The sequence below is a fragment of the Microcebus murinus genome, chromosome 12 (assembly GCF_040939455.1).
Source record: "Microcebus murinus isolate Inina chromosome 12, M.murinus_Inina_mat1.0, whole genome shotgun sequence".
NCBI lineage: Eukaryota > Metazoa > Chordata > Mammalia > Primates > Cheirogaleidae > Microcebus > Microcebus murinus.
In genome coordinates, this window is record NC_134115.1 from 35,183,124 (window position 1) to 35,196,089 (window position 12,966).

Consider the following 12,966-nt stretch of genomic DNA (forward strand, 5'->3'; position numbering starts at 1 on the left):
ACATTCATGCTGAGAGAAGAGGATGTTATGTTGTATTTTAAAAAGATCACACCTTCCTTACCAAGGAAGGTCTAAGAGTCAGATAGATTGAGGTTAATCATTACTTCCTATTACTGCTAGCAAGGGGTATTAGTTTTTTCATTTGTTCATTTGGGTATAACATTAACTAATTTATAGGCATGATTTGAATATGTATAGTGTAAATGTGTGTGTAGTGTAATGAAGTAGTATATATGGTATAATACTTCTTTTTTTTTTTTTTTTTTGAGACAGAGTCTCGCTTCGCTGCCCAGGCTAGAGTGAGTGCCATGGCATCAGCCTAACTCACAGCAACCTCAAACTCCTGGGCTCAAGTAATCCTCTTGCCTCAGCCTCCCGAGTAGCTGAGACCACAGGCATGCACCACCACGCCCAGCTAATTTTTTGTATATATATTTTTAGTTGGCCAATTAATTTCTTTCTATTTATAGTAGAGACGGGGTCTCGCTCTTGCTCAGGCTGGTCTTGAACTCCTGACCTCGAGCAATCCACCCGCCTCAGCCTCCCAGAGTGCTAGGACTACAGGTGTGAGCCACTGCGCCTGGCCAGTATAACACTTCTTAAAGGTTAAACTAGGTGTACTCCTTCTCTAAATATATGAGACAAACCTAGTAAGCTTTAAAAGAGCCTGTGTGGAGCCTGTTCTTGGAGGCAGCAAGCCAATTTAAGTTAATAGTAGAGAACAAAAATTGCTCAAGGAATTTTGAAGGAGTAAAACTTATCTTCCTCTGTTTATTCCAATTATTTTTAATCTTTGCATAACTCTTTAATTGAAATCATGTGCTTTTTTATTTTAGCAAAAGAAATTAAGTTTCCGCATTATAGAAACATAGTCTTGTCCCGAAGAAACTGCTGCAAACGTGCCCATTAATGGGGATAACGCCAGTAGTGAGGTTTTTTTTGTTTTTTTTTTGAGACAAAGTCTCACTCTCTTGCCCAGACTAGAGTGCTGTGGTGTCAGCCTCGCTCACAGTAACCTCAAACTCCTGGGCTTAAGCAATCCTTCTGCCTCAGCCTCCTGAGTAGCTGGGACTACAGGCATGCGCCACCATGCCTGGCTGATTTTTTCTATATATTTTTAGTTGGCCAATTAATTTCTTTCTATATATAGTAGAGATGGGGTCTCCCTCTTGCTCAGGCTGGTTTCAAACTCCTGACCTTGTGAGTGATCCTCCTGCCTCGGCCTCCCAGAGTGTTAGGATTCCAGGCGTGAGCCACTGTGCCCTACCACTAGTAGTGAGTTTAAACAGATTTTAATATCCCTTCTCACGTCTTTGGTGTTTGGGGGAGGCTTTTGAGTAAGATTTACTAGAGAATAACAGGGATATTGATTACATCAGTTTTAAGAATTAGTAAGTTTTATTTCCCCAAAGTTTGTGTCCATTAGCTTATTTAGTACTAGGAGCAACTCTGGTAGGGTGCTAGAATCCTCATGTTTTCAAGAAGAAAGACTTGAAGCTCAGGAAACCTGCATGGTTTTCTCCTTGGTGAGTGGCAAAGCTGACCTTGTAACCTGAGTCTTTTTGGCCAGCATTCTTTGTTCTCTGCCCACTTCCCCTTAGATTCTTGGGTCTAGGATGTCCAGGGATTCAACCATGGTTATTTCTGAAAGATAGTATCAGTCAGAAATAAAACTTAGATGTCCCCATATGTAGGAATTTTAGAAGAATAGTTTGTGTCTAGATTTGCAAGCTCATTCAGTTTAAAAATGGTTTCTATAATATGGTGCTCATTTATTACTTCAGATTCATTGCTTCAGTAATGACTTTTAAATAGGACTCTATTATTAGAGTGATTGGACTGAAGTCTGATTGGACTAGAGTTAAGAGATTGCATCACTATAAATAGAGTGAGATAAAATATTTTACATAATTTGATTGAACTTTTATGAGGTCTCATAAGTTGGAACCTAGGATCTTCTCTAAAAGGATACTTACTCTGGCCAATTTCCAAATAGCAAACTTCCCAGTATGGGGCTTAAGTTGTAGATAGAATGGCTACTAAGGGGAATTTGGGAATTAAATTATGTCCTCTGGCACTTTCAATTATGTTACCTGAGGCAGAGCTTCATTAACTACTTCATCAATAATTTTCCTAACTCAAAAAATTAAAGAAGTAAGATTAGCACACTAATTAGAGAATCGTTTAAAGACCAAAATGAAAACAGAAAAACCCTAAAAGCTTTTATTGTATAAAGGAGATGCCATTGGCATAGTTATTGGAGACGGTCATTTCAGTAGATAAAAACGAATTTAATTCCCCTCTTTATTCCTGCCTTGGTTGGAATGGATATAAAGGGATTGCAGTTTTCCCATGATTATATAGGAATGTACCTAGTCTCTGATATTTAGAATTTGATTATGAGAAAAATACATGGGAAAAATATATAGTTTGTAAAAATTTCTGAGCAGTTGTGGAGTACAGTGAATTAATAGTTGATTGGTAAATTCTAATAAAAGCATAAAATTATATGATTTGAATTCTTATACTGGTGATTCTAACTTTCTAGCTTTCTTTCTGCTGCCATCACCTGCCATATTGGGTTACTGTTATAAAACTACATTATTCCAGCAGTCTGGCCAAAGTTTGGATAATTATTTTTAGCAGGCATTATGTGTTTACAATTTCACATCAACATAAGAGATTAATATTTAGTTGAAAGATCCATACAAGCACAGTGATCTCTGGTTTAAAATAATGCTCAAAGAATTTCCAATGATTTGAGTGAAATTTTTAGGAAATGATATATGACATACTGAATTGAAATGGATAGGGATGATAGAAGGATAATAGAAAATGTATTTTGCTATGTTTTTGTTATGTATTTTGCTGGTTTCTTGATATTATGTATGATGTTGAATATGACCTTAAATTAATGTGGAAAAAACAAACAAGACAACCCAAACCTGAAACCTCCCTCAAGAAAAAGGTGCACCAAAAGTGGAAAGCATATACCACATCATCTGCTGTGAGTCAGTGAGTTTTCCTAACAGCTAAGTGGGGAATGGGGCTTTAACTTTCATTTCTGTTTGGAATCAGGAAGTTATCTGGTATTATTTTATACAAAATGGTTATATAGAATCTTACTATGCTCATAGTAATCTTGTATTAATAATGATGGGTGTATCTATGTGGCTCTTGAGTAATGATTATTTTTCATTTTTCAGTGAATTAAAAAATACAGCATAGTAATTTTGACAGCTAGTGGTTTGATTAGTAAATGTTATCTTTCATACTTTTTAACATTGGATTTCTTTCTCTCCTGGTTCCAGGGTGTGGATGAATGGAACATAGCACGCCTAAATACAGTCTTGGATGTGGTCGAAGAAGAGTGTGGTATTTCTATTGAGGGTGTAAATACCCCATATCTCTATTTTGGAATGTGGAAAACCACATTTGCGTGGCACACTGAGGACATGGACCTCTACAGCATCAATTATCTTCACTTTGGAGAGCCCAAATCTTGGCAAGTTACTTATTTAAGATTCATTTGCTTTGGAGTTTTGAAATTTGGGCATTCTGTGCATATCAAAGAGGATTTCAATTTTTGATTTGGTGGATTCAGATTTATGTGAGCTATAAGGAAATTTTTGAATGTAATTTTAGTTGGCTTCCTCTCTGCCCAGAATTTTGCTTAGAAACTATAAATCCAGCAGTGACTTGTATGTCATATGTCACGTAAGGATGTTTAGGTCAACAATGGAACACATATACAATAGTGGTCCCATAAGATTATAATCGCCAGGCCGAGCGCGGTGGCTCACGCCTGTAATCCTAGCTCTTTGGGAGGCCATTGCAGGCGGATCGTTTGAGCTCAGGAGTTCGAAACCAACCTGAGCAAGAGTGAGACCTTGTCTCTACTATAAATAGAAAGAAATTAATTGGCCAACTAATATATATAGAAAAAATTAGCCGGGCATGGTGGTGCATGCCTGTAGTCCCAGCTACTCGGGAGGCTGAGGCAGGAGGATTGCTTGAGCCCAGGAGTTTGAGGTTGCTGTGAGCTAGGCTGATGCCATGGCACTCACTCTAGCCTGGGCAACAAAGTGAGACTGTGGCTCCAAAAAAAAAAAAAAAAAAAAAAAGAAGATTATAATGGCCTGAAAAATTCCTTTTCTGTATTTTGATATGTTTAGCTACACAAATACCTGCCATTTTGTTACGATGGCTTACAATATTCAGTACAGTAACATGCCGTTCCGGTCTGTAGCCTAGAAACAATAGGCTGTAGCATATAGCCTAGGTATGTAGTAGGCTATATACCATGTAGGTTTGTGAAAACACACTCTATGATAGTCACATAGTGACAGAATCCCCTAAAGATACATTTCTCATAACATATCATCATTATTAGGCGATGCATGACTGTCTATATAAAGTTGCTTGCAGACCGTAGTTTTGGCCATGAATTGATGATAGATATTTTAGTCTAGAAGAATTTGTTAGGCATTTTTACTTCATGGAACATTTGTTGGAGGGTGTGTGAGAGGTGGTTAGGAGTGAAGAGTTGACTTCCTGGATGTAATTTCAAGCAATCTTAATGATCTTCTGGTCCAGCTGCCGCTAAAGAAGTGATAAGTTTCATTCAGTGTGTAGGGGCTAAAGGGAGAGGAAGGATGAATCAGGAGGCGTATTAGAACTCCTTGGATTGTGGGTGTGGAGAAAATTAAGAATAGTAATATACTAGTGTTAGCATGTGTTTTAAACTTGATATTTGCTGTATTTGTGAGCCTTTTCCTTGATCCTTTTGAGCAATAATTTTAAGATGTATCTCTCAGTAAAATGCATTGTATGATGCATCAGCTGCCTTTTTTTTTGTAATTATGAGCCTATCAGTCACCCTGGTATCCTTTGTGGTCAGCCAGTTTCATATTTCAATTTGTTTTCCTTCTTTTTAGTCTCAAGAGAACTTAAAATATCAGTTATGTTTCCTTTAGTACATATACAAGCAGGATAACCCACAGACCAGAAGTGTAAGAAGTATCTGCTTGGATGGTTTTGGTGGTTGTAAAGATGACAGGATGCTCTTCTGGTGTGTGTGCCAGTCCAGTAGCTCTGCAATTTGAAGACAATAAATAGCCTCTTTCAAGTCTTCCTGTTGATCAGATGTTGGAATAAAATGTATAATATCTATCTCTACATTGCCATTTTGTCTGCTTGAGGTTTTGTCATTTGGAGAAATGTGAAGTTGTAAGCTTTCTCCAAAAAAATACAAATACAACAAAGTTCCTAATGATATTAATACAAAAGGACATCTAATTGGAAGTAAAGTTTTAGTTGCAAAGAAGGGCAAAGATCCTAGGACATAACATATTAGAGAAATCCAGGCAGTTCCTGATTTACTGTGGAGTGTTGTGTTCTAAAAGAAGTTAGTGGGAGGCAGTTAAACATATTTAAAATACTTGCATATTTCATTTGGTCAATTCTTAGCATTCTGCTCTCTTAATGGAATAAATTGAACTTTAAACAGTTTACTTTTTTTCCTTTTAAAATTTTTTTGGAGATAGGATAGGCTCAAGCGATCCTCCCGCCTCAGCCTCCCAAGTATCTGGGATTATGGGCACCTAGCCACTGTGCCCAGCTGAACTTAAACATTTTAATAGGTATTCTAGGATTCAGAGGCTCTTGTGACAGGACAGTGTGGTGGGATTATTCATTGCTCAGGGATTTATTCAAGGCCAATTGTGAACACATGCTTAGGATCCTGTGGGTCCCTGTTGTATTTCTTCAGCACTGCTGTAAAGCCTCTGGGAATGTCATCTTTTAGTACTTAGTTTTGAGAGACCAGGAGAAATATTATAAACAATGCATTGGTTCCTGGGAATCTCTGAGCTGGTAGTTAACTCAGTGCTCTTATTGACACTCAATTTCAGTGCCGATGAAATGAAATTAAATAGATGGATTCACCTTGTAGGTGAAATCTAGGATATAGGCAACTATATACTGTATTTTACTTATGGAATCTGAAAAGTTAGTAGTGAAACTTTTCTGGAGATTTTGTTTCTTTTTTTTTTTTTATTATCACACGTCCAGCGGAGATTTGTTATATATTAACTATTGAGGATGCCTGGGACATTCATTTCAGTTTTTAGTATTAGGAGAGTTTAGATGACATCTCTGCTTTTTTATTTTAGAAAGGTGATTGTTTTTTCTCCTCCTGGAAACAGGTTGATGTCTCTTAAAAATCACTTTGGGAAGAATATTTTAGTTAGGGATAAGAGTGATTCTAGAGTCTTGTATCTTTGGGAATGAGCACCACTGTTCATGAGCAACAATAATGATGCCCACTTCCAAAGTATTTCTTCCTCACAGCATGTATATTTTCGGTGGTTAATTACTCTATTAGTTATTAAGCATATAGACTTCATTATATGCATTAAGGGTAGATTTTATATTATCACTATTATCCTTAACCTTGACTGTTATTTATAATGATAAAATAATAAAACACAGCAGTGAGTTACGGCAGCTAATCTATATTCCATTTTCTAAGATAACTACTGTAGGAAGAGTGATCTAAATGGCTCTAAAGATATTTCCCAGTAGATTTGCAAGATTATATTACCTCAGCATAAATAATTTTGAGGTAAACTTTATTATCATCAAAATTCATTTTAGTAATCATTATAATATATTTGAAGTAAGATTTGAAAGGTGGTAGAAGCAATACAAATTCATGTGAATATTGGGAGGTAGACAGTGTGTGTGGCAGAGTTTAGACTCGAAGGACCAGCAATCAGTCCTTACCCTGTCACTAATGTGTATGGCTTTGGTCAGATGACTGTGCTTCTCTGGACTCCAGTTTCCACACCCCTAAAATTACATGATTCAATAGAGTAATCTCTAGTACTCTGTTTTGTGATTTGTGATCAGAGTGAGAGGAATGTTTTTGTTTACTTAAAATATGAGGTTGACTAGGTGAGGAAAGGTTCTGTATGCATGTGTCTATGTGCTGATTTCCTTTTCTGATTGTCCTCTCTGTGTTCTGTTTCACCCACCCTTTGCTTTGGGAAGGTTGCCTTTACTTTTCTCTAGGGGTTGGCCTCTCCTGTACTTGACGTATCTGTCACCACAATGTGTCTTCTTCCTTCTCTGGCTTTATGGGATGATCCACTCCTCCTCCTTCTTCACTTGTATCCTCAGGTGCCACATTGTGGGTGTGATTATTGCAAAGACTGCCTACGATCCCATTCTTGCTTCTGGGCCCACTTTTCTGTCATCTGCCTGTGTGTCCCTTAGATTTTGCCTGAAGACTCTTTGGACCATGTGCTGCCCTTGCCTCAGACATGTGGTTTTGCATCTTATAAGTGGTTGTGTCACCCCACCAACCCTCCCCCCTTTTCTATCCTCACCATCCCGCAACTTGCCTGTGTGTGCCTTGAAGCTGAGGTTCATGTTTGTTTGGTTTTGTTTTGCCTTAGAATCATCAGCACTTAACATGCAGAGCCTGGCTATAGGATTGATGCCCTACAGAATTGTTGTATTGAATTAGGAGAGTGTTAAATGGTTTGGTATCATTCTGTTTAAGGGAGGGCAAGGAAACATTTAGAACATTTTATAACGATTCTTGTCTAAAATGTAACTATTAAAAATACCAAGTATCCTGAGATTTCTGAGTTGCTGCAGGTATGTACAGCTCTAGGTAGAAGCCTGAAAACATACATTTCTAGCCACTGTGTATGACAGATTTGCCAAGTAAATGTTCATGAACACAGGTTTGTATTGAAGAGACTTTAGAGGATGATTTATTTAAACATTTCTGGCATAAAGGCTTAAGGGTAGAAGAATCCTTAGAGTAAGCAGATAGAAAACTGCTTTGACAGTCAGTGGTAAAGTATTTATTTTCTTGGAATGAATATTGACTTTGGAGGTAGAAGTCCTGTTTTAAAATCCCAATCTGTCACTTACTAGGCGAATGACTTAGGGCAAATCACTATACTCCTTTCATCATGAGTTTCTTTAACTGCCAAATGGAGGCATGATTTATACTCTGTCTATCTACAAGATTTCTAGGAGGATCTAGGGATATACTGTGTATAAATGTGCTTTGTAAACTGTAAAATTTTGTACTATACAAATTTTCATAATTACTATTTTAATAATTTTATAAAAATAAATAATTTTTGGTTAAAGCAGTTATTTAAAGTCTGAACTTGGCAGGATGTATCTGTATATAATAGAGCTGGAATTTCAAGTTCAAATAAAAAATGATTCTTCTTTTCAAGCCTCATGTGTGATAGTGGCTAATTGCTAGGTGGCGGGATATAGAATTTACATGGTAGCTAGAATCCTTCTTTCTTAGACCAGGCAAAAACACAATGAATAAGAGAGTTTCAGATTTGCTTTGTAGAGAGTGATACAGGTGAGGCATAGGAGGACATGTCTTAGACTATGAAAAAGTCTAAAATCAGGAAAGAAGTTTCCCTGGATGTTTTTAGAAGTATTAAGGATGGACCGCAGCATTTTTGAATTGATTAAATTTCATTAAAAAGAAAAGCACATTTTGATGAAATGTTGTGTAGCAATAAAAAGTGTCAGATTATTGAGGGTAGATACTAAATACATACTTAGTCAGTGCTTTTTCATTGGATCATTTGTTCAGTGTTGTGTAGTATTGAAGAACACAGGTTTTTGTACCATAGTATAGAGTTCTGAGCCCTGGCATTATGTTTTACTGAGTGTGTGATCTTGCCAATTATTAATTAACCTCCCTGTCTCAATTTACTCTCCTAAAACACAAAGATGGTTCTGGAGCCCAATTCATATGGTAATTGTGTAGAGTAAATAAAACATACTATGTATCAATAGCACATATCCCCCCTCCTCATGGATCATAAGGGCTCAATAGATACGAACATTTCATACATTCATTTAACAAATACGTGTATGTATTTTTTTTTATTTTATTTTCATTTTTAGAGACAGTATATCACTCTGTTGCCTAGGCTGAAGTGCAGTGGAGCAATCATAGCTCACTGTAGTCTCAACCTCCTGAGCCTCCCGAGTAGCTAGGACTACAGGCATGTACCACATCACCAGGCGGATTTTTAAATTTTTTGTAGAGGCAGGGTCTCGCTATGTTGCCCAGGCTAATCTGGAACTTCTGGCCTCAGTGATCGTCCCACCTCAGCCTCCCAGAGTGCTAGGATTATTGGCGTGAACCACGATGTCCAGCGGCAAATATATATTGCGTGTCTACATGGCATGAAGTGTTTTAAACATATACTTAATATTTTATATTAATGAGGATTCTTGGTTTTAAATAACATAAACCCACCTTTAGCCTAAAGGATGTTTGCCAGTGTATGTATTGAATAGTTGGGCTAAATTAGAAGCAGGGCTCAGTTCAGGAGATCAGATGCTCCTATCTGGTGTCTGTCTTGGCCTTTCTCTTCATCTCTCCCTTCTTCCCCTCCATTCTCTCCTTTTATCTCACCACTACCCCTTCCTGATCTTTCTCCTCTCTCTTCTTTCTCTTTTTTGAGGTGCAGGAGAAGCCGTTTATCTACAACTAAATATTTGATCATTGTTGAATTGTAGAATACAAGTCTTACTTTTAAAAGAATGAACAAGTTACATGGTGCCAAATTGACCTAAGCATGTTTAATGTACATCTCCATTGAAATGTGAGCTCCTGGAGCGGGCATCCCTGCCAGTCGTGTTCCACCATATCTCTGGTGACTGGCACAGCATCTGGCATGACCCTGGCACCTGGTGGATACTCAATAAAACTTTTTCTCTTCCAATAAACATTTGTTAAATGAATAGTCTTACTGAAGGAATTTCTTTTTTTTTTTTTGAGACAGAGTCTCGCTTTGTTGCCCAGGCTAGAGTGAGTGCCATGGTGTCATCCTAGCTCACAGCAACCTCAAACTCCTGGGTTCAAGCAATCCTTCTACCTCAGCCTCCTGAGTAGCTGGGACTACAGGCATGTGCCACCATGCCCGGCTAATTTTTTCTCTATATATTAGTTGGCCAATTAATTTCTTTCTATTTATAGTAGAAATGGGGGTCTCGCTCTTGCTCAGGTTGGTTTCGAACTCCTGACCTCAAGCAATCTGCCCGCCTCCGCCTCCCAGAGGGCTAGGATTACAGGCATGAGCCACCGTGCCCGGCCTGAAGGAATTTCTTATTTGAGGTTTTTTTCCTTTAAAAAAAATCTAAAGAAGAATATCAGAGATTGGGCAGCTTGATAATATTTCATGATACATTGAATTAGCAACCCATGGTACTAACTCCTACTTATTTAACTTTTCTATGTAGTAACTTTAGACCCATTAATATGTTCTAATTGCAAATGTTAAGACTAATTGGTTAATGGTAAAGGCTGTATTCTTTTGATGTTTCGTGTAGAAAAAATACTCTTGGAATTAACAGTGGTTCGTTTCTGGTTTTAAATTCTCTTCCTAGACAAATTTATCCTCTAAATAAGAAAAACAGACTTTTAGATTAGAAATACTTTCAAGTTGAAGTATTAATAAAATCAACTGCATAAGTTATTCTGATTACTTTTAGGTATAGCCATGTATATTTTCAAGATAATATTGTTAATAAAATTTAAAAAACCGGATATATACCCAAAAACTATAGTAATAATTTTGTCCACAGCTGTGAACCACGTTTTGTGCGAAGAAGAGAATACAGTGATAACCAGTAGCAAAAACATTTATTGATAATGGATCATATTTTAAAAAGACTTGAGCACCTAGGTTCTGAGCCTGGATTGAAAGTAAACACAACCATGCCAGCACACATGCACATGCCTGCAGTCTGAACATCGATTCCTGGGGACTGCTGGTCTGCACACAGGACCCTAAAGGAAACATCCAGGTGGTCTGGTGTTTGTGATCTTCAAAGTAAATCTCACTCTTTTCCCTGAAGTGATAAGATGTAATGCATTTTCACTAATTGGTTGCTAACTGTGGCTTGTCATATAGGAACTCTAAAGTTATATATTAATTAAGTACTCTTGATACCCCTAATAAGCATAGCAGGAGCCTGTAAATTCCACTTCAGGATGCCTCTTATTTTTTTTGTTGATACTCTGTTACTTAAAATCACCACCACCTACAAGAACATAGAAACCTTTTCAAATGAAAAAAATTATTAAATCAAACCCATAACTCTTAGGGAAAAACCAGAAGGTTAATGCAAATTATTTGCTGTGTACTTCATAAAAAGGAAACATTAGTACTGTTAGCCTTGCACATTTCCATGTTATGTAGTTACAGATTATTTTGCCTAACATCACTTTTTCTGTATTTCTCTTCTCCTGTTCACACTGCTTAATCTTGTTATTTAGATAGGAGTTTGTAGAAAATGCATGGCATTTATAATAATATTTATTTTGCAAAAATTATTCTTTGAGTTGAGTGTATAGGAAAGTGGCTTTATTTATGATGTACTTCTATAGCAAGGCATGCAAATAGATTTATAAAAGTTACTTTGTGACCCCAAATGTGTTTGTTTGTAATAAGCTTACTTTTCAAGGAGTAGGGCCTGACTAGTGTGAAATGTGTTGTCTGTCTTCCATTACTTCATTTCGTTTAGAGAAGTCCTTTTATGTGGGCCAGAAACTGTGCTAATCACTGTAAGAAATCCTCTCTGATATCCCAGAGAACAGATGTCTCAGGTAGGTGGGGTTATTTTTCCCCATTGTAAAACTGAAGACTCTCATACTTACTTGGAGCCTTAAGTGTTTTTTCTGGTTTTACTGAGTCTTGCAATGGGGATTTTAGTCATTGTCTTATCTGTCTGATTTTTGTCCTATAGGTTTAAAGAGAAAGGAAAGAGTAAAGATGAAGGTATAGGCAAAAAGAAAGCCTGCCTGTCTTTTTTATATTATCAACTTTCTTTTAATGAGATTTTATGCAGAAATAAAAGACAAACATGGATGTCATTTTTGGGGGGACAAAACCATTGCATAAGACAGAAGGTTTTCAGAAGGGTGTAATGTGGGTAGATTCTAATCTTGTGATAATTGATAAGTTATGGGGATGGGAACACCTTCGGAGGTATGAGTGAGAGAAACCCTTGGCCCAACTTCATTTGTTTGGCCCTTAAAATTTTTTTAAATAGATATTTTACTTGGAAGTTTTTTGACATCAGAAATAAAACCCCACATTTAGAAAGAAGTGTTACCTTGACAGAGGTTTTGTCTCTTTTGGTGATTCTTCAGTTAAATATCTATTTGGATTTTGTTTCCCTCAGAGACATACAGTGGAAGAAGCTAGTTCATCCCTGTCAGTATTTGGGGACACTTTGTCTGTCTAACCTATGAGACAAGATCCTGCTAGGATTGGGGCAAGGCATGCAGAGTATGAGCACAGCTTCTGAAGGCCATACACAGTCCTCTTTAGACTTCTGGTAGTGTTGGACAACTCATTTTTACTTTAATCATTATGCTTTTCTATGTGTCATTTGCATTCTGTATTAATTCATTTAAAAATTATATCTACAGTGTATTAGTCTAGATTGAGAATTTTGTTGAGATTGTCTGGGCTCTTTGATAGAGAAACTCAATACAAAACTATAATAGCTTAGCCAAAAAGGAGAATTTATTGATTCATGTAGTCCTAAAAGACCAGAATACTGGAACTGCTAGAACTTTCCAGGGTGGGCTGGATCCTGGGTTTTACTTTTCTTTTCTTTTCTTTTGAGACAGAGTCTCGCTTTCTTGCCTAGGCTAGAGTGAGTGCCGTGGCATCAGCCTAGCTCACAGCAACCTCAAACTCCTGGGCTCAAGTGATCCTCCTGCCTCAGCCTCCCGAGTAGCTGGGACTACAGGCACAAGCCACCATGCCCGGCTGATTTTTATATTATATATATTAGTTGGCCAATTAATTTCTTTCTATTTTTATGGTAGAGACGGGGTCTCGCTCAGGCTGGTTTTGAACTCCTGACCTTGAGCAATCCGCCCGCCTCGGC

At 37.3% G+C, this 12,966-nt stretch overlaps 1 protein-coding gene across 5 annotated transcripts in view; it reads left to right on the plus strand.

Annotated features, from left to right (window-relative positions):
* Positions 1 to 12,966, plus strand: part of KDM4C (lysine demethylase 4C) — a 367,466-nt gene that overhangs the window by 75,747 nt on the left and 278,753 nt on the right. For all 5 annotated transcript variants that reach the window (XM_012738388.2, XM_076008693.1, XM_012738394.3 and 2 more), the window contains one exon: positions 3,312 to 3,505. In XM_012738388.2, the coding sequence (XP_012593842.1) occupies positions 3,312 to 3,505 (194 nt within the window). The remainder of the gene's footprint in view (positions 1 to 3,311; positions 3,506 to 12,966) is intronic.